This window comes from Protopterus annectens, chromosome 16.part0 (assembly GCF_019279795.1).
Source record: "Protopterus annectens isolate FY-2018-M chromosome 16.part0, PAN1.0, whole genome shotgun sequence".
In the NCBI taxonomy this organism is placed as follows: domain Eukaryota; kingdom Metazoa; phylum Chordata; order Ceratodontiformes; family Protopteridae; genus Protopterus; species Protopterus annectens.
The window spans coordinates 650,788,219-650,811,374 of record NC_056750.1 but is presented as its reverse complement, the minus strand read 5'-3'; the positions used below and the strand labels follow the sequence as shown (position 1 = coordinate 650,811,374).

General features: G+C 39.5%; 1 protein-coding gene across 1 annotated transcript in view; it reads left to right on the top strand.

Moving 5' to 3' along the window:
- The window catches only part of LOC122790993 (AP-1 complex subunit gamma-1-like), a 170,393-nt gene extending 149,577 nt beyond the window's left edge, over nt 1–20,816 (top strand). The window contains exons 7-8 of the mRNA XM_044058719.1: nt 7,130–7,228; nt 18,869–20,816. Of these exons, the coding sequence (XP_043914654.1) occupies nt 7,130–7,228; nt 18,869–18,970 (201 nt within the window). The 3' untranslated portion in view covers nt 18,971–20,816. The remainder of the gene's footprint in view (nt 1–7,129; nt 7,229–18,868) is intronic.
- Nucleotides 20,817–23,156: the final 2,340 nt, after the last annotated feature.

The window sequence follows — 23,156 nt, the reverse complement described above, 5'->3', positions numbered from 1 at the left end:
CACAAGTTACCACATAACTGCCCCCTACCCATAGTGTTAGTGAATCCCACCACTGAACTGTATTCCCTTATGAACCTCTGTGTGGCAGTCACCCTCAGCTTTGAATATGCGTGCTTGCCCCTAACAATGGTCTGGGGCATTACTGGAGTACCATAATGATCATAGCACAGTGTATATCTATGGAAGCTAATATGTTCCTATCCCTGCCCAAACATGTGATGTTGCGTATACCTATGGAAACCCCTGTTTGTAATTGGTAGCCTTGTGACTTCAGCAGTTACCAGCCTACAGCCATGCCTCTTGTTTCAGTCAGTGTCTTTTTGTCCTCCAGAATTATTGGTGCTGTTGACGGGTGGAATCACAAGGCACAGCAACATGGAAGCACGCAAATTACTTGATCTGGTGGGCTTGCAATAAGGCATTCAGCTCAGCAGCAGAGATCTCAGCCACTACAGGGTACCACCTCCCACTGCACGTCTAACTGATGAGGAGGATGTCCTTGTGTACTAACATGGAGGTAATGAAATCTACAGGTATCATACCTGAAGGAGTGGACACAAGTTCCATGAGTGAATCAGGACTCTTAGAGGGAGATAAATCAAGTTAGTAACCATACTGTTTCCATTCCAACCCCAACATGTATGGTGATGACTGCCAGTCCATAGTGGCAAGACACCATGTCAGTGGACTCCATATAAGACCTTTTGCTGCAGTAGCACAACATTCATGTTTTAATGGGCTTGTAATCCTGCCAGGTCAAGTCAGTACAGTGTTCCCAAGCAGTAGTCAGATCATGGAAGTCCCTCCCAATCACATTCCTGTAGTACCACAGTAAGCCATCACAGTGATCCCAGATCATATACTGACAACACCTTATCTTATAGTGCCCCCCAACCCTGGGGGACATTGTGTATGGTAAAGTACCCCTCACCATAAGGCACCCAGCTCTACCTTTGATAACATGTTGTTCCACCCAGATTGTGACATCCAGCTTGTGTCCTTGTATCGTTTGGAAGCTGTGCAAATGATGACAGTTGTGATCTAATGCACCCTCCCTCATGTGTGTTGTATATACAAACATCTGATGCACAGTGTAACTCCACCATGCACTGCCTAACATAGTCGTTAGCTAATACCGCATGCATCATGTTTATTCATTGCAATACCACACTATCATTGTATGCTTGCTATGGGGCCATAGTACTACAGTAGCTGTCATTGCTTTGCCTGTGATGCTGTGTACTCTGCCGGCACTGACTGGATGGTGTGGTGCAGCTGTTTCTCACTGACTTCCCATGTCAGGGTCATTGTTGGACAATATTGTTGCACTGATTGTGACATGGGTGGCTGTAGTGAGTTTCAGAGGTTCCCTGGATGGATGGAATAGTCTACATGCTTCCTACTAATCATGATGTTCTTCGTGTTTCACTGTTGCAGGCATTACATTTGGGTAATCTGCTGATGGTTGCCCTCAGTCGGCATGATTAACAAAGTCTTGGGTCCTACGTCGGTTGCTGTCCCCTCTTCCATGACGTCAGTTTGTCAGGGGTATAAAACATGCAGCCGATGCCATTACATCAGTTTTTCCTGCCCCCCCCCAAATGGGGAGCAAAGTATATAAATAATTTAAAACACAAAAATATATACCTCCAAACAAAAGCAAATACACCAAAAAGGCTTTAAAGTGTAGTAAAATAAAGAAGAAGCATAGTAAGAGAAAAAACAGGGGGCTGGAGGGAGGGTAACCAGGACTGCAACAGTGAATATACTCGAACATCTACATTTATGGTAAGTGTACACAACTGTACTATGTTCTTCGTGTTTCACTGTTGCAGTCATTACATTTGGGTAGATTCCCAAAGCTAAGGTTGGGAGGATGGATATATACAGTATTAGGACCGGCTATAAGGCCCTGCAAAACAGCAGTGGCAAAGCCAGCTCTGGATTTAGAGAAAATTGGTAAATGATAGTGCTTGGTGAAAGTATGGACTGAACTCCAGGTAGCAGCTTCTAGAATATTCCTGGTAGGAACACCTCTGAGAAAGGCTGTAGAAGTAGATGCAGCCCTGGTGGAATGGGATCTGATCCCCTGGGGGATAGGTTTTCAATTATGCTTATAGCAGAAATTAATACAATAGCTTATCCATTTGGAAATGGTTTGCTTTGAAATAGCCTTTCCCTCTGCCTGTGAAGCAGATGCTACCAGCAGTTGTTCAGATTTTCTTCGAGATTTAGTCCTGTCCAAGTAAAATCTAAGTTATCTGTGTACATACAATGAATGCAGAATCCACTCCCCTTTGTTCAGTGGATCGGGAAAGAAAGTTGGTAAGTGTACACAACTGTACTTGGTGTGGCTTGCAGCATGTTACAAACATCTTGCAGATAGTGGCAGGGGATACTGCATATCCTTCCTAGATGTAGCCAGATGCAAGAATCTTGCTTTTAGCAGCCTGAACAAACACTGTAAAAAATTTCTGGTTTATGTGCTGGCAGTGTCGTGTGGTTTGCTTGTTATCAATATCTTACAAGCCAGGGCTACATTTGGTATCCTGTATCACCTGAAAAACAGTAGAAACAGATTGGGGGGGTGGGCATGTATACAGTGTCTTTGGGTAAATGTGTGTGTGTGTAGATATATATATATATATATATATATATATATATATATGTATATATATAGAGAGAGAGAGAGAGATGGATTACTGCAGTTAGTGTAATAACTAAATGACAACTGTCAAAACATTGACCACATAAGGTCAAGAATGTGTAAGTTGAAGAACTACTGTCCTGAGAAACATCCTCATTCTATGCAATATTTGAAATAAAAAACAAAAACAAAAAAAAAAATAAGCAAAAAAACATAATTTTTGCAGGTGGGCTGCACCTCCCCACACCTACTGCTTATTATATATACTAACCCTGAGATTACACAAAATCAGGTAAAGGACATATCTCACATCCCTGAGAATTTCGTGAACTCCTCACATATTGACCATTTGTTTAGTCATTGAAATGGGATCAGCCATCAACAGGTGTCGACCAGACACTCATTCGACATGTACCAGTCCGCCTACATATATATGACTGCTTCTTAAGTGGCCCTGTGGAAATTTTCATATGCTGGAAGTAGTGAAATACATGAATTATATGCGAGCTGTGAGAATCATAGGCAGTGCCAACATACCTCATAGTATGTACAGATACATTAGTTATTAACCCCTGAGTTCAGAGCATTTTGTGCGGCAGTTGAAGGAATGGTAGCTCTTTCTGTTGTCATGCCATTATCCAGGGACAGTAGGTAGGGCCTCTATTGGCATATGTGTGCGATCCGATCCCCTTCAGTAAATTGGGAGGTGAGTAGTGCCATTGAAGCCATACATGGTGGTGGCTCTTTCCTTGGTGTGCTACAGCAGCAAATATGCTAATCTACATGGGAAACAATTTACTGAGGAACTTACTGAGTATTGTACTGGCTGATGCCTGTTGTATGGTCACTCTGCCCGATGTTTCTCTCGCGAGGGTTCCTGCAGGTATTGTTAGACTTAACATATACCTTAGAGTTCAGTGTTATCAGAAGTCCTGCATTCCTCCTCATCCTGTTTGTGGGTGATAGGTCAGCCAAAGCCTGCGTGATATTTTTGTCCCATCAAAAATTGTCTCTATGCTGCTGGTCAGTTAGCCAGTGCTTTGCATATCTGTTGGTCATACTGTTTTCATTCATGCCACTTGCTTGCATTGAACTACAGAGTGCAAGGTAATGTCGCCTGCAGTCACTAATTGCTGGTTCATGACCACTGCAACTGCTCCAAGCATCATGTTTGTAGCAGCTCCAAAAGTTCCCATGCACATATTACTTTTATAGGTCATAGATTTATACTAGGCTGTTGAGTGGACAGATATTTGTAGTCCAGCCTCAAGATCCTATTTTGTCAGTTCTCTGCAACTCAGAATAAGTGCTACCTAATTTCTTTCCCTTTCAGTAGGAGTTTGTGGATCCGCACAGAAGGTGAATTTATGGTTTTCCCATCATTTTGTGCTGGTTCATCCAGGATCTACTTTACTTAACATTTAGGGGGAAATCTGTTCTATAGTAGAAGGAGTCTTTGGGAGAGGTATCTATCTCACCTGCAAGTCCTATTTCTACTGCAGTGGAAGTTTAGTTCCTTCATGTGGGTGCATGTAACATTTTCTGTTTTGTGAATGTGTAACAGATCACTTACTACTGCAGCCTTTGTAAGCAAGACAAAGGTCTCTCAACAGTCTGTAAGAAACAGATAAGAGAAAAATTGCTTTAAGACATTCCACATCCCACATAGCACATTGAAGAAATACCCTTGGTTTTCTTCATGAGGAAACACTGACGTAATTTGAGTTGGGTCATATGTTAACACAGCTACATAATGAAAGGGTCACAGTATTCTGTTATTGGTCTGATAAGAGAGGAGTAGAGAGGGCATGATAACTTCTTTGTCATTGACAGTATACCTCTGGTGGTCAGTCTGGCTCTATTGAAAAATTTGTCCATGACATTAGATACATGGCAATCAAAGAATAATTCATTGTCAGTGATAGTGCCAGGGTTTCTAACATGAATACCGAAGGACACTATGCTACGTTCCTTGAGATTTAACGTAAGGCTGTGGTCCTGACACTAATTCTTTGTATGTGTTAGGCACCCCTGGAGAAGTGGAGTCATCTGGAGAATTATGATAGCTCAGAGTTTCTAATCATCTGCAAAACTGGTCAACCCCAGGCTCTTGATATTGGCCTTGACATCAGTGGTGTAATACCAAAGAGAAGTGGCCCAAGGATCAATTCATGTGGAATGCCACTAGTAATGGCTTTTTTCGATGAAATCATGTCAGTTTGCTATCCAGTGGATTGAGTAAAGGTTTACTTTTAGGTTTATTAGCTTGGCAGTGCCAGAAAATGGGCTGATATCAACAGCCTTTGCCAGGTCAGCATAAGTAGTGCGTACCGATTTGTCTTTATCCACTGCATCAGCGACTTGTTCAAAGAAGTACATTAAGTTTAGGAGATGGTGTCTACTTTTAACAAATTTGGACTAGTTTGGGTTCAAGGGATTTTGGAATGTCAGTGTCCTCATTTTTAAGTTCTATAATGATGTGCTCCATTGCTTGACAGATAAGGCTGGTTAGACATATTAGTGTGTAGTTGTGAGTTCTTCCATGTAGAATGGAATGACTGCAGCAATTCTCCACACTTTGGGCATGAATCCATTGAAGAGGCTGAGACTGAGTAGGTTTAGTAGGAAGTTAGTAAGGCTGTGCTTGGTACTAGGAAGATGGCAGCCTAGCTTTTCTTTTCTGAACCCATAGAGCTAATATTCTTGGCCTTGGACAGTGCCCCCAGAACTTGCACTGAAGTGACCAGAAGGGAATGTGAGCATGCTGTTATACAGAGGGAAAGTTAGGGGTTAAGGGAGATAAGGGTGTAAAAGTGAATTAAATTTATCTGCTAATATAATGGCTGTTTTCCAGGACTGAGTATCAGTTATTGTTATGTATTTTCTCAATGCAGTGCTGGGTATTGCTTTTATGGTTTGCAACTTAGCGAAAAAGGCCTTGTGGTTGTCCTATATATATGTTTGGCAAATTTCAGTGCATACTTGTCTTTGGAGGATTTGATTTTGCTTCTTTGCTTTCTGTGTATCCTTTTAAATTTATTTGTATAGGTTAGGGCATTCCGACAATATGTTTCTTCCTTTTGCTGTATTGTTCATTTATACTAGAGTTCTACTGTAGATATTTATTCCTGAACTCAGCTTTGTTTTTGTGTCTGATGGGGACCCGTGCCTCTCTGCAATTCATTCAGGTGATAATAGAAACTGTCCTTGAATGCAGCAGTGTGTGATACTGGGTCATTGAGACGAGAGGGGTGCTTAAATTTCATCAGGTCATCAGCTACCTGTAGTAGATTAGCCCTTGATTAATCTCTAAAGATAGTAGGATTTGAAATTCCAGTTTCACTGTCATAGTGAATATTAGTGAATGGTGGTCAGATCTAACCAATGATGAGGCAACTACAGATGTATAGCATTATGGAGTCATATTTGTGAGGAATAGATCCAATAGTTTTGAACTTCTAGCTGGGTCATAAGCTAGTTGGTCTAAGGAAGTAAAATTTATGAAATGTAGGAAGCAACTTGTGTACTTATTTGTGGTAGTGTAAGTTTCTCCCTTTATGGAAGGCTACTAGAAATCTCTTAGGATAATGGTGTTTGGTTCAATGGGGGATGGGGGAGGCATGGTTTCTTTAGACAAGTGGTATTGGCTACAGGTGACATGGAGGAGATTCTGTAGTTGGCCATGTTATGGTATAGATTCTTACTGATGGCAAGTAGAGGATATGGAGGAGCTCAGTGTCATTGTTTTGCCTTATGAGGTTTGATATAAATGAGCTTCTTTAGAATATGGACACTGTACTGCATACAACAAAGTTATTTCCAGAAGTGGGTCTGAACAAATGATAGGCACGGATATTTGGCACTAAGAGGGTTCTATCACTGTACTGAAGCCATGTTTCAGCAACAGTGCAAGTATCTGTATTTTCAAGGGCCAGGAAGGCCTGAAAGGAGTGCAACTTCTTATTTAGGCTTCTCTCATTCTGTGCATCTTGCTGTGTGCCTAATGTGGCCTGTGTCTAGGAATTGTGACCTGCTTTCAGAGAAGCTCATTTGCATATCACCGTACAACCATCACAATGCATACTTTCATTTAAATGTCAGTATATGGTCCTTGGTATGCACCAGTTCCCATGCTGTTTTCTCCTCCCCATAGTAGTGCTAGCTGGTGGTGTGATTCTTAGCATTGCTGTGGTGGCTACTTCCCACTCACCTGCGTTACTGCTCGCTGTGCAAGCTGACTTTGAATACCAACACTTAAATACTACTATTTAGGGTTTGTTTATTCCTTAATATTTTTTGACTCATATGTCTTACATTATGGTAGTTTTATATCTACATTGCTTTTTTTGTTTATTTATTTATTATGTGCTGTTTTGTTTGTACCTCAAAACTAAATTTGATTGCTTGCATTGTGACTGATTACTAGCCTAAACTGAACCTAACCCTAACCTGTAGCATAACAGTGAATATTGTTTCTTGCAGAGTTTCCAGATCCAAATCCTGTCTCCTAGTGGAAACATCATTCCTGCTTTCAACAATGGAGCAGTTACTCAGGTCATTAAACTGCTGAATCCTCAGAAGGTAAGCTCAGACGTTACAGTATCTTATTTAGTCAGCTACAGTGGAACTTGGAGCAAAATTATAAGCTTATAGCAGCATATTTCTCTGATGATTTCCCTTTTTACCCAAAATGTTAGGTGACATATGTCAGATATTAATGCTGGTCATGTCCTGCTGCTATGGTCATTGACCAGTGACAGTATCACAAGTGTTCTAGCATAATTTAGTAAGCAATAGGATATGTTTAGCATACCTTAGTATGTTCATAGAACTAGTAAGTCTGTTAATGTTGTCATTCTTCTGTACTTTTGACTTTCTAAAGCAGAGCAAGGTCCTGGCAATATAACATATAAACTACATCTTTTTGTCTTACTGACCATCACTTTTTTGCCTGCCTGCTTACTTCATCTATGCACCTAGCATTTTTCAGAAAAGTTCTGACCTTATACCTAAACTTCCATTGTCCCATTCTATTGATGTTAGTTTGTCATATTTCCACCCCCCTCAGCTTCTGACCTATACACACTCCCTCTGCATACCTCCTGTCACTGATTTACAATGTTGTTTCTTCTAGTACTTTTTATGAAAAGAATGGGCAGTTTACACCAATGAATTGAAACAATTCTGATTTAATTTCTTTCCTGGTTTTATGACTTACTTCCGACTTCTGCAACAAAAAGCTCATAATAGTTCATAAAATGCAATCTGAGCCACATCGAATGCTACATTTCTTATCAAATTTTAACACATACTCAGAATTGGAAAGAGATGTAGTAACTGTCTGGCAGTAAGGGAACGCTCTAAAACTGCAGAAAGATAATGCTGATATTGTCTAGTCCTCTGGGATGGTATGTCTTGCTTATTGACAGAAGACTTTCTATGTTTATGACATGCTTATTTTGACAGTATACTATTTAACAGTTCTGTATAGATGCATAGGAGGTATATAAGTATACTTGTGCAGTGTACTAACGTTTTCAGCATACCTCAGTGAGATTGCCTGGTCATTACTTGCAGTTAATCATTCCACCATTCATTGAGTAGATAATTTGTGCATATTATGGTCTATGTTCTCTTCCTTCCTTATTTTGTTGAAAATTATATTGAACACTCTCAACAGAGCTGCTCATCTGCTAACGAAATGTAATAATTTTTACCCACAATTCATCTCTCTTCATTTTAGTTAACCTCCCTATGTTTACTTACCTATGCTATTTCCTTTCTCTCCCAAAGCACATTGACATGTTCTAATAAAGTTAACGTATGCATTATGGCACTTGGTAGATTAAGTGCCACAGTGAACTAGCAGTTGGATGTATGCTCTTTGGTTATGGTTATGCTCTTCTGCATAAGTATTGATGTGTCTGTTATCTATTAAGAACACTGTCTTGAAAATATTATCATGTTTCCCTTCCTTCTACAAACCTGCATTGATCATTTAGACTCTGTTCAAGTACATACTTTGCCAAACGAGCTGCAGTAATCTTAATAAATAATTTAAAATTATGATTCTTGCCTGTTTACTTTTGTATTAATAAATACAAAACCATGCTGCATACAGGCTGCTGTAGTGCTGCTAAAGCAGTGGTAATTGTTCATATAATATTTATTTATACTGCCATAATTTTCATATTTTTTCGAAATGTCTGAAAAACCAAATACACATGCAACTGCATAGCCCCATGTGAAACCTCACTGATAGAAAAAACAAAATTTGCTGACAGTATGTCTGTAGCTTTAGTAGTTATTAAGATACTATAAGTCCTTTACAGAACATTGCAAACATAATATTTGATGATTTATAAAATCCAGTTTAAGCCTTAGCATCTAATGAACACTACCACTGTAAAGATGTGTTTGTTCTGAACAGTTTGCCATTTACATTTCTTTAGTAAGCCTTGTAGCTTATATTTTTATTGTTTTGTATTTCCCAGTTTTAGCCAGTCATTGTCTTTCTTATTTAGTGGATAGTTAGAAGCAAGGTGATCAGTATTCCATGGATTTTTTATGACTTTTTCGCCTTTTGTTTATCTCATCCAAGGGTTACAGGTTCATATATACTTGGCTATTGATCTATGAGGATTTTAAGAAGTCTTGCCTAATGTTTACCTCTTATATTTTGTGTATGAATAACATAGAGATGGCCAGAACAAGGACTTATTGGGGCATTTACTTGTTGCCCTTATATATAAGTGACAAGGGTGCTAAACCGTTGGTGAATTTGCAGTTACTCATTCATTCATTCATATTACATTAGATAGATTAAAATAAGTACTTTGGTTTGTGTGGAGTGGAAGATGGTTCCACAGAAGTGAAATTCTGTGCGATACGTACCTATTTAATGTGTTCAATTTACATTGCAGAAGAGACTGAGATCCCATGAGAAGCTGTTTACACCACCACTGGACTTGTGAATGTGTAGTAGACCTGAGAGGAAAGGGTCTGCTGAGGCTGTATGAGTGAGGTTGAGGTCACCTCTCAGCCTGTCTGGGACTGAGAAGAGGGACAAGTCTTTGAGAAAGTCTGTGTGGTTTTCTTGATATGGGCTCGATTTTCATAGTGAAGAGGCATTGTGGTCATTCCAGTTGTAACAAGCGTTTGGACAAATACATACCAAATGGGACGTTATGCTCGATGATCAGCATAATGAGAGCTGAGTACAGAGCAATAATTACATCCATGGACCTGGACCTTTAAATATAAGCTGTGATATGAAAAAAGACTTCCTTACAATAGTGGATACCAGGTGATCAAAGGACAATTCATTGTTAGCATAGGTTACCAAATACCTGACTACAGGATCAATTTCTCAAGGGTGTGTTGTCAGTAAGCTAATTACAAGGGGAGTCATGCTTACCAAAGGATGCACTTATACAGTTCTTGGCATTTAGTTTTAATCTATGGTTTTGACACCAGGTATTTGATTTGGACAGGCCCTCTTGAAGGATCCTGTTGTCATTTGGGGAGTTTATGATGTCACCAAGTTAGCAGTCATCTGCAGATTTGGTCAGCTAAAAATCCTTAAGATTAGCTTTAACCTTCAAGAAGTAAATGCCAAAAAGGAGTGGCCCACGGATTGAATCCTGGGGTATGCCACCAGTGATAGGTCTTTTGGAGTATGTAGAGCCACCCACTTAATTTCCTGGTTTCTATTTTTGAGCCAGTTTGCTATCCATTGAGTTACCAATGAATTTAGATTTATATTTAGCTTGGAGAGTTATCTATGATACCAGAGTATGAGATGGTATTGAATGACTTTGTGAGGTCTAGATATGCAGTGTGTATTGATTTGCTGACATCCGTTATTATAGTATCTTTTTCAAAAAAGTCAACCAATTTAAGTTGGCAGGAACTGTCTTGATTCTAATGTTTGTGGATTACCTATATTCTTATTTATTAATGCCATAATGATCTTTTCCAGAGTCTAATAGATAAGGATAGACAGGTGTAATGGACTCCTAACTCGCAACTGTACAGTTTTTCACAAAATGTCCAGATTTTTGCCTCATAATTTTGGTCCATTTTTCATAAAATTGTGGTTTTCTGGCAAACTAGTAGCAAATCATTTAAGACCAAAGTTAGAAAACAATGACATATATTTGAGTTACAGCCTTCATGCCCTTCAGAAATTTATGCTAATGCAAAACCTATTATTCTATCAACTAAGTTGTAAGATCAATATTTAGAAATTGTCCCTATTTTTGGGCCTTTGTTCACCTCTTATTTATGGCTTTGTTCAGATTTCTGGCTCTAAGAGTTTGAGAGGTATGGTAATGGTCTGTGTGAACCACTGTAGGGGGTTTGACAAGTCATGTTTCAGGCTTACCACTAGGCAGCCTGGTATGTTGTCTGACCTCATAGAAGTAGTGTTCTTGGCCTTACATATCACCTTGATGACTTTGGATTTTTGATGACAAGTGTAGATGCAGGCTGTGATCTGAAAATATTGGAGGGGAGAGGAGGGTGAAATTTGAGCCAGATTTGTCTGCTTCTAGATTGGCTATGTCCTCTGAGTCTAAATATTTGGTTTTACTTACTATTCGCTCTGCGCAGTGTTGGGTATTGTTCCTGAGATTTCAGTCATAGTTAAAAGAAGGCTTTGTGTTTATACTTTACCATGGTAGCTATTTTTATCTCATGTATAGCTTTGCTTGATTTGAGTAGGGGGTCTGCAGTTCCTTTTTTCATTTAGCAAGTGTTTTTTTTGGCTTATTGAGAATTAAATTTATTGTTCATGCAATGCGTTGTTCTTTTATTATAGAGCCTGTTTATGTTAGGGTTTCACAACAGGTGCATATTTTTGAATTTGGAGTTGTATTTATTTCTGATGGGGATAAATATATTTATTTAGCTATTCACATGTACATAGCATTCCACAGTAAAGGATTCCTCATAAGCACTGAGGTTGTCAGATGGAAGAAACTTATGAATTTAGCCAGGTCATCACTCCGTTTTATTCTGTTATCCTTTGCATAATCTGTTGTTTATTCAGGTATTAGAAATTGCTTCAGGCTTCATTTTTGTGGAAAACGTGACTGATTTGTGGTCTGATATGACTACGGAGGAAGTTAATATTGGTGGAGAACAAAGATGACCCATATTAGTAAGGACCAAATCCAGGATTTTGTCACTCCTAGTTAAGGTGCACATTGGAATGTCCAGAGAGTTTATATTGATGGAGTCCTGAAGTTTCTGGGCATACATGTTTCAGGATGTGTAGGTCTCCTATTTTATGAAGGGGTAGTTGACATTTTATAGGAGAATGCTGTTTGTCTTAATACCTAAGGACTCTATACTAGTTAGGTAGGAGATAAGGGCCAAGGTGGACATAGAGGGGTTCCTATAGTTAGTTATGATATGTTAAAGGGTTTTCTTAATTTTAAGAAAACCCCTTATCATATTATAGCTAGCTGTACGGGGTTCTCTTCATAGTAAGTCAGACACGTTGGAGTTCCAGGATGTTACCTTGATGAAGTCTGAAGGTGAATTTTTTTAAGCATATGGAGACACTGCCACTTGCATTATCTTTGTCTACTGTGATGGGCCTGAATATGTGGTAGGTACTGAAACTCTGCATTGATGGAGTGCTTTCATTGGTCCTGAACCAGGTGTATGTGATGATGGATATACTGATTTTTTTCTGGAATGAGAAGTGCTTGTAGGGCACAGAGATTTAGTTATAGCTCTTAGTACTGAGCAGCAGTAGCTTAACTTTATCCAAATTCTTTGTTATGTTGGAAGCTTTAGAAGAATGACTCTGCCTAAAAAGACACTATGGGAGTAGACAAGGATTTAACCAGTATATGCAAACCTTGGAGGGAGAGGTGAAAGCTATACCTAGAAAAGTAGTTGGGACTCTCTACCATCTCCTCCCATGCTGATATCTTTTGTACACCCTTTGAATTACATAAAACATAAGTTTATTATTTGTATTGCGGCATCATTCTTGGTTATGGTAGAATACTGTTCAAGATTCGGTTCCTACTAGCCTCAGACACCTAGTACGAGAGCTCCATGATATTTCTCTTCTTATAGTCCAAGGAAGAAGAATGTATCAGGTCATTTGCACCCATGTGTAGACTTGAGTGCTAGTGTGATGTGGTGAATCCTGGCACCTGATAGGTGACTAACTGTGTCCCTCTCCTTTCACAGCCTGATGAATGGTGCATCATTGTGTCTCAGTATTGAGTTACCTTTGACTAGAGCATTGGATTTTGTGGAAGTTTGCCTTATGGTCTTTTGAACTGAGTCTGTGATTGTTTCATGGTGGTTGCTGAAGGTACTTGTTTCTTAGGTTATTTTTAGGAGGCCTTTGTGGTTTAGGTTACTTTTATGAGCCTCAGCATATGAAGATCTTTGTATTTGGTCTGAGATGCGTGAGTGTTGTTTAATTTAGTGTTGTGTGGTTTTGACAACCTACTTGCTATTTGTCATGAATTTGTGAGAGAGCTTTACCTCCAGTAACCTTGTATAACTACATCTTTTACACAGTGTCTCCACTGGTTAAGTAGTAAGTGGTTGTCAGTAAACATGAGATTGTTAGACCGCATAACCTAGCTCTGAGGAAATGGAGTTTTCCTCAGCCTTTCCAGCCTCAACGTTAGCTCACTCTTTCCTTAAGAAAGAACAAAACAAAATAGGGAAAGTAGTTGTAAAATAATGATTTATTTTGTATTGTCATACAAATTATTAAAATAGACCATTGTCAAAACTTTTTTGTAAGATCCCTATCAAATACCACTTTGCATTCTAATTAAAAAAACATGATTCAACGTCATATTGCTTGTTAAACCACTTCATCCGATCTAAGTTAATCATAGTGATAACAAGCAGTACATACTTTCTGTTTTCCATGTACAAAATAAATTACAGCTAACTCTTTAGTCCAAACACACTTACAGATCACATTCAGTGATAGTGATTGGAATAGCGGTGCATACAGTTTGTGATTGGTGCTTTTTACTTCTTATTTAAGTAATTACAATATTTGTGTATCTGCCTGTTGACCAGTATGCACCTACCCAAGCATGTGTGTGTGTTTTCCTCTGATCTGCACACACTATTGCTGTCATTATGTTAAGCTTCTTCAGACGCCGGTGTCTTATGCAGAATATTTGAACTTCAGGCACACCAAGGTTAACATTGTTTGGCGATGATGCCAAATACTTTGAGAAATTTTGCAGACATTTGAAGCCATCCTTGGTAAGACAAATGAAATTAAGTATTATCTGCAGTTGCTTTAATTGTTTTTATTATGCTGTAAATGATTTATGAGCTATTTTTTCCTGCACTTCTTTAAAGTTTAAAAGTTGCATTTTCTAAGTGCTCTAAGGGCTGATGTTTTGCATTTAAATACCTTGTATCCTGGGAATTTTAGCTAGTATAAGGCATCTATTTGTGGTTCCTTAACACTTAGGCTCCAAACCAGTCATGTTACATTAAGAGGATCAAAGTCTGCACTCTTGTGGCACAAAATTGCTGATTTCATCTATATGAGTTGGGAATGGCTGGTAGAAATTTCATTGTGTTCATACCTAATTGGACAGGGGCATCCCGAGGCAATGTAGCTATTGCATTATGTACACTGACAGACAAGTACAGTATGTGAGAGATGTAGTTGCAAATTGACACTGGAGGCTAGACTCTCACATACAGACACAAAAAAAACAGACAGGTTGTCAGCAACACACACACACCCACACCAATCACCACACCCACAAAGGACCAGACACATAGACCCGTATATGCAAAGGTATTCATATGTAACTTACCCAAACCTCAAAGGCCTCTCAGGCGCAGTCCTCAGAAACTCTGCATGCACACAAACAAGGCAATTCCCATCTCAACACACAAAGCTATATCTCATACAACCCATAACCCAATATTTTGGTCATAGGAAACTACATTGTGAAACACACTGATGTCTCTCTTACCAGGCTAGATAAGGAGAAGGTTACAGTTAGTTGCCTGTCAGTGGCTGGGATCAGTCAGATCATGCAAGCACTCAGGTCACTTATCCCCAAGTACCAGTATGACTCTGTCATAGTCTATGTGGGCGTGAATGATCTGAGACATACCTCTTAGGACTATATGAACAGAGACAAGAGTGAACTCACAGAATATGTGTCACAAGCAGGTATGAGCCTAGCATTGAGCAGCATTCTACTGTCTCCAAGGGCGGTACCACAAAAGCAACAGAAAATGATTGACTTTAACAATTTGCTTAGCTACTAGTGTAATTCTAAATGGGTTCATTACTTGTCAGCCTGGGAAGACATGGTTGACAGGCCACGCTTCTTTGCCGGGGATGGTCTACACCTGCCACCATTAAGCTTTTGGATACTGGCCAAAACTTTATCCACCCTTAAACTGCCTCTTTTAGAAATTGCCAAACAGACAAACCTTTCAACATAGCAAAAGCTACTCAAGACAAGCTAAAGAAGTTACACCTCACTGCTGGGTGGCTCAAGAAGAAACTGCACTCCCTTGAAGTGCTCCTCACCCTGGAGAATGCTGATGTTTGTGCAGTTACTGAAACACTGTCCATTGCCATGGAAGCACTCCAGCTGTACTGCCTTTTATAGGTTTTGACTACCCACTGAACATGAAAGTGCAAAAGGCGGAGGCATATCTATGTATATAAAGGATAAACACACCTCAAAGCTGGTCAAAAAACATGACATGCTTGAGCTACTCCATGTCCAAATAACCATGGGAAAAATCCATTACCATATTTTTGCTAGCTACAGGTCCCCCACCATGAACCATGAAACCTGTACATCATACCCGACATTACAAGAATCATTCACCAACAGCCAAGTAACATTCTCATAGGTGATTTTAACTGCCCCTACATTAACTGGAAGGCATACATGATCATGAATATTCAGGCCCAAAGGTTTCTTGACTTTGTAAACTCTAATGCTGTGGAGCAGCTAGTCTGCACCCCTACTAGGGGTACAAATAATCTAGATCTGGCACTCTCAAATATGGTTGAGCATTGCACCCCTAGGTATGATTATTCAGTGATAAGATCAGATCACAGAGTGTTCTCCCTTGAAATAAAGTTAAAACTAGATACCCCACCTAACACCAAAAACTGTAAGAACTTTTCTAAGGCAAACTGTCTCCTATTAAGGGATGTCATAGCTAGTTTCCAAGCTCCCCGAAACCCAGAAAATACAGAAGCCTATGCAGAGGTGTACATAAAAGCTCTGTCAAATCATTTAAACAACTGCATAGAAACGGCAGAGGTGTACATAAAAGTTCTGTCCAACCATTTAAACAACTGCATAGAAACATCAGTACCAGACTGAAATAAACCCAGGTCAAACCACAAAAACAAGCCACCTTGTTGGACTCCAGATATTAATAGGTTGTACAACAAAAAGAAGACAATCCTGTCGAGAAGTAAGAGGGACTGTGTACAAAAAAAAAAAAGTCTCTCATTAGTTCCTTGACTCACTTGTTTAGACTAGTTGACATTCTGAAAGTAGACTTTGTGGCAAAAATAGTCTCAAAATGTAAGAATAACCTTCAGGCATTTTTCAGTTATGTCTGCAATCTTTAGTGCAACACCCAACAATATGTGGAATTAGTTGTAGATGGCATCACCTATAATCACTGAGAAGATGTATTAAATCTACTGGCTGATAAATTCAGCTCAAATTTCACCTCCCCATCACCCCCAGTTCTTCCCCAAGAAATACCCTCAACCACCCCCCCAGACAATTATCTTTAAATAACAGGTTGCCACTGCTCTCTCTAAAGCTAAAAACATGGCTTCAATGAGGCCCAACGATATACCAGGTTGCTCTTAAACAGCCTGAATCAGGGCTTATCAGGTCCATTGGGATCTCTATTTAACCACAGTCACCGAATTGGCTTTGTCCTGATAGAGTGGAGGACAGCAGCAGTCATCCCTCTGCACAAAGGAGGGCCATCAACTGACCTGGGTGATTATAGAGTCATATGTTTGGCTAGTCTTATATGTAAGGCCTTGGAAAGACTAATCAAGGACATGATAAATAATAATACAGGAGACCGCTAACAACTGGACGTGACCCAATTCAGTTCTGTCAAGGGCAGGTCATTGCCTACTAAATTTGGTGGACTTTTTTTTTGAAAAAGTCACTAGCACCATAGATGAGGATAAAATAGTGTATACCACCTACCTTGACTTGGTCAAGGGCTTTGACACAATCCCACACTCAGTTGTTTTAAATAAACTCATAAAACTGGGCATAAAACCTTATGTCAACAGATGGACAGCCAGTTGGCTCACAGACAGGACACGTGGTTAAAGTGGGTGAATTCAGATCCAGCAAGAGGCCAGTTACTAGTGATGTGCCATAGGGCCTAGCGCTGGGACGACTCTTGTTCAGAATATACTTCTCTGAAGTCAAGGCTAATATGGAAAGCCTCTGGATGACAAAGTCTGCCAACGACTGCAAGCTGGGGGTAGTCATTGAATCCCCCAGTGATGTAGATATCCTTCAAAGGGGTCTAAGTCAGACAAATGATTGTTGCCAGAGCCATGGCCTAATAAGAAAGAAATACATTATCATACCATTTGGGAAGCCAAAGACCCTTACAAATTACAACTTTAATAGCACACTCCAAAGAGTAGACTCAGAGGTGAGAGATCTAGGTACAGAGATAGGTAATAGCATGAACTTTTTACCGCCAAGTGTCTACAGTGGTGAGGTAGTCCTTCTATGTGGCACAGCTTATAAGTAAGGGTATGGAATCCATATCCAAAGAAGTTGTAGTCTCACTGTACTCAGCCTTCATTAGACCAATAATCGAGTACAATGACCCATTTAGCATGTACTTGACTAGGCACTTACAACAGCTGGAGTGACCCCAGAGGTATCTCACTAAGAAAATACAGCATGTCCTGTGCAGATAGACTAAAAGCCCTATCCCTTTGCTCTGTCTCTTACCGACTATTAAGGGGCGACCTATGCCTGCTGTACAAGGCACTCACAAATCCAGCCCTGATGGAGGTGTTACACATCTGCAAGACATGCAGCATGAGGATCACCTGATCTATGGATCTAAACTAGTCAGTGACTCAAACAAAACATTTTGGAGAGACAGATATGTGTGACAGAGATTACCTCTTCCTTGGAACAGGCTTCTTATTCATGTTAAATAGAGCCCTTCCCTAGCCCTCTTCAAATGCAGTTTGGATCAATGTATGGGGAACTGCAAATTCAAACCAGGGGTAGCACCTATCTCTCTTATGGACAAGGGCAATCTGTAAAATAATCTTCTTATCTCTAGAGGCAGCATGTTGGATAACATCGGGTTATACTGCCTAGGCTTGTAAGGGCTCTTAAGCCAGTAGCCTAGTAATCCCCTATGAACCCATAGAAGTTCACCATGGATATTATGTTTTACATGGAAGAAATGCTTTACTTTCACTGTCATGTGTTTTTATTTATTCATTGACATTTGTTTGCTGGGGAAGTCTGACTGTGTAGTAAATACCCATTTTCAGTGAAGGCCTGGAAAGAAAAGCTCCAAAGAGTTAAATAACATAAAAATAAACAGTAGTATAGATGTAATTAAAAAGCATGCAAACAATTTGACAATGGACTATATAGGATACAATAAAGCCTAAAGAGACACTAGTGATGTAAAATAAAAGAAAAAAGTACAATTAAATATGACAATCAGTGTATACAAAAGTATTAAAAGCATAGTTTATTGTGTTAAGAATGAGCAGAGGGCAAGTGTTAAAAGGGTATAGATAGATATGGTGAAAAGTTATTAAGAATGTAAAATATTGCTTGATGTTGGAGTTATTATATACTATGTTCATTTTTAACAAAAATGCAGGACTAGATGCTTAAATTATTTGCCATTATACCTAGCAGACTGATCAAACTCAAACAGAAATTCCCAGGACTTTGAACTGGTTTAAAACCAAGGATTAGTTGCCACAACCATGCACTTAGCTTATTACCTTAGATAGCTTAACAGAAGCTTAAGGTTGCATAAAAATGTGAAAAAGCATAAGTAACCTGCTCAAGTAAGTAATATTTGGGTTTAAGTCTTAACATTTCTTTCATCCTGCTGCACAGTGTTTTATCCTTCTGGATAATACTTATAATGATTCATTTTTATCCTTTTGTCTCCTGCCATAACCTCTAGCAACCTTTGAAAATGAGACTTCGCCTGTGCTACAGCCAGACAGGGAATGCGGTCCAAGAGACGTGTGAAATTAGTCATTTCCCTCCTCAGTGTTGGCAGTGAATCGACTCCCATTATCATGATGTGGAAATGGATTTGGAGAGGTCAGGTACTCTCTGGAGCATCTGAACCTCTGCACTAATGTGGACCATTTCAGAAGGAATTTTATGGACCTTCTCCGACTTCTTTTAACTTGGAAAATTCTTCAGATGTCTTCAAAAGTGGTGGGCATTCCAGGAAGTTGGGTGTGGGTGGGTAGGCGTTTTCCTAGAGTTCATGTGGCTACTGTTCAGAAGATGTAAAAGATCCATATTCTGTATGCAGGACTTTTGTCTGCCATGTTGTGCAGAAACATCTAGAAGAAAGCCATGATTGACACAGTGGTCTTTTCAGCCAGTGCTGCTACTTTTGAGTTTGCCAGAACAGACTTGGGATCAACAGGGTATGAAGACTAACAAATCCATCAAAGCGGAGAACTTAGTTATTTAAGTCTTCTTGCTGTGTAATATTGAAGCCAAGGGCTTCTCAGGGCCTGCCTAACTAATTTTGTGAACAATATAATGTTATTGACAAGATTCATAATAAAGAACTCAGGTCTTAGACTGAGGGTTTTTAAGCATTCACCCAGCAAGTGCAAACTGTATGAGGCGGAAATGCTCTTACAGCATGCCTTCCATCACTGTTTTCATTAGAGTCAAGCCTTTACTTAGTTTTGCCAGCATACATAATATTTTAGGCATTTTCATGTTTTAAAAATGTCTTTTATATACAGAGTTTATGAGGTCCTTTTGAATTCTAATGTAGGCGTATGTAGCACCCATTTAATTTTTTAGGACATGATCTGCACTGATGGAGGTCTTTCTGTGAGTGACATGTTTTCCTTGTGTATCCACACATGTTTGAATTATGTCACACAATGCATATATTTGTTTTGTCACCCAAAAGGCAGCTTTTAGGCTGTCGGTAGCTGATAATGATTCTATAAATATGGCCTTGCAGTGCTAAGAGAGTACTTGTACAAATGATTAGAAACGCCTTGCTGTGTCTTGTCCCTAGCAAGTACAAAATTCATAGACCTCTCTGTGGCTGGTTGAAAATATTAATGCACAGTTTCCATATGACGTCATGTTATATAGTGGAATGATGTTTTCATGCAGTAGATTTTAAAGGTTTCTTTTTTTAAATTTTTTGCATAAGCATATATTTTTCATATTACTAGGAACTTCCATACCAAACTTGTAAACTTCTAAATTGATAAACATATAAACTTACAAAAGCCACAAATCCACTATGTCTGCTGTATGTGCAATTACTCTTTATGGTAGGTGACATATTTTTATTAATGGCCGATTAACATGCATACCAGTGTTCCTACCCGTGGTTCATACAATGTTTAGTTCATCTCTTCATAGTTGCATGGAACTACTGTTATAATTTTGGAAGAGTTAACAATATTCTGAACCTGGTAAAACATACTGACTTTTTTATTCTCCAGTACTGAAAATTGACTACGTTGTGGTCACCACTGTAAATTTTCTACTGTGCAGATTGAATATAAGGTGGGCTTTTGTAGGAAATAAGTTACTAATTGCTAAGAGCCTGGGGCATGGCACAGGAATAATTGAATCTTACTTTCAGGTAGCTGTAGCTGTTACAGCACATACTGATAGCAGAAATTGTGCTTTTCTGGCACCAGTCTTCAACAGTGTCATTTTGCTACCAACCCTCTTCATGGAACCACTGAAAACCATCATGTATCCATCATAAACTGTTATATGATGAGCAGTCACTTTATGTTCTCCAGCTGTTGCTGTCTGTGGAAACAAAACTCTACTGCAGAATGATGTGTTTTCGCAATACTTTTTGTGTTTTGTTTGCTAGCTCATTAAAGCTTAGTGATATCTCTTGATGTTTCTCTACAGTCATCTTAATGACACCTCAAGGCAGCTAATGCTGTCTGTTCATATTTATGCTATTTCCAAAACCATACTTCATGTATGCTATTGAAAAAAACTTCATCTTAAAGATTACATAATAGGCCACACAACTGAGTTAACACTTGACCTATGTGTAGCACAACTCAAAAGATATTTAATGTTCATATACTATTTTGTAGATTACAACAATTTTCATATTTCTGTAAACAGCTAAGTGACACAGACAGACCATCTTAAGCTCATATGAAAGCTCACAGCTGGTTGAACAAAATGCCCCTGACAGCTTACAAGTAGTCTGAGTGGTTGGTAAAACATTGTAAGTTGTTTATAAAACATACAGAAATTAATACGCACTGTGTTTGTTGTAAGTTACAAAATCTAGTTTAAGACCTGGAATCCAATGAATTGGATCACTGTAAACTGATGTTATTCGTGTTTCACTGTTGCAGTCATTACATTTGGGTAATCTTCTGGCAGGTTGCCCTCAGTCGGCCTGAATAACAAAGTCTTGGGTCCTGCATCTGTTGCTTTCCCTTCTTCCATGACATCAGGTTGTCAGGGGTATAAAACATGCAGCCGATGCCATTTTCACCAGTCTTTCTTGCTGCGCAGTGCCCAAAGCAGAAGCAGTTCGCAAGTGCCGGTCAGCCGACTCCTGAAATTTTCATTTTTGAGTTTCAGAACCGAAGTCTTCAACCTAAAGCTAAGTACCCCGTTGAGGAAACTTTTTGTTGCTCCTTACCGATGTCAGTAAAAGTTAATAATTGTATTACTTGTGGGAAGCAAATACCTCATAAGGATTTTCATTTGTACTGTATTCCTTGCCTAGGCCCTGACCACAACATGCCTTGCTGTCGGTTTTGTGCTAAATTTAATCAACGCACTATTAAGCGTCAGTATATTTTTGCATCTAAATATTTTGGCTCAAGATTTAACTATCCAGAAATGTCGTCAATTAGCAATCTGACTACTGGAATACACGAAAAATGCAAAGAGACAGACTGTCGAGGTCCAAAATTGACGACGAAGCTTCTCCTAAGCCAGTCGCTGGTTCACTGGTACTCAGTGAGGCGCTTTTGCAGCCGCTGATGACCGCTACTTTTGATTCGCAGGCCTGTGCTGAGACCCATTCGGAGTCTGGTATGCCACGAGAAACTTTAAGTATTGAACCCGCAGATGTCTCTACCTTAGATGGGTCCAGAGCCGCTGAGCAGGCACCGGCTTCTGAGGGTGTTTTCAGGTCTAAAGATTTGTATATTAAACCGACGCCATCTTCAAAACCTAGGCCAAAATCAACTTCTGTGTCTAAAAAGCTGACGCTTGGTCCACGTGCACAGGCCCCTATGCCTAAAAAAGAAATGGCCAAAATGGCTGAAGATTTAATTACCTTGATCAGGGGTTCCCATCCCCCTCCTGCTAAGAGGCCTAGGCAAGGCACTGACTATGAATCTTCAGATCAGGTTTCTATTTCTTCTGATTCCTATTCTGATCAGGAATTATCTATTCCACCTTATGAGGACTCTGATGCAGAAGAATCCATCCTTTCTGCTTCTCCTCCTGAGGATTTTTCTTTTGGAGAAACTTTGCATACCTTAAGGGAACATTTTCACTGGGAGATTCAGGATTTCTCAGAATCTAAAAAGAGGCTTAGGGATTTCCTTCTTCTTCCTCAGCATAGGCCTTTGGCTATACCTCCTGTTCTAGACATTGTTGATGATGTTTTCTCAGAATCCAGCATGGCTCCTGATTCCCTGCCTCCAGCTCCTAGTAAGCTAGACAGATATTATAGGGTTCCTGACACCCACAAATTCCTTTTTAAAAACCCTACTGCTGACCCTGAAACCATTTCTCAGGGTCTCAAGGGCGTTAAGGCTTCAACTGCTAAAAATCCTACCCCTTCTGATAGAGACTGCAGGGCGCTGGATAGATGGGGTAATAAGGTTTACACCTCTGCAACCTTGGCAATCAGGGCTTTAAACTGTCAATTTCATATGCTTAAGTATCAGTAGCATGTCATGGTCTTACTTAAACAGAAAATTATTTGATTTCTGACTGTGTGGAAAATAAAGAGTTACAGTATTTATTGCATTCAGCTGAACAAGTTGGAAAGCATACTTTGCAATGTGGTTTTGATTCCTTGGAGGCCTCTTGCAGGGCCGCTGTAACTGGATCTGTGATAAGAAGGCATGCTTGGCTCAAGGAGCAAAATATGCCTGATCATGTTAAAGCAAAATTGTTGGATGCTCCTTTACAACAGGGCAGTCTATTTGGTAATAAGGCAGTAGAAGTTTTGAAAAAGATGGAAGATAAAG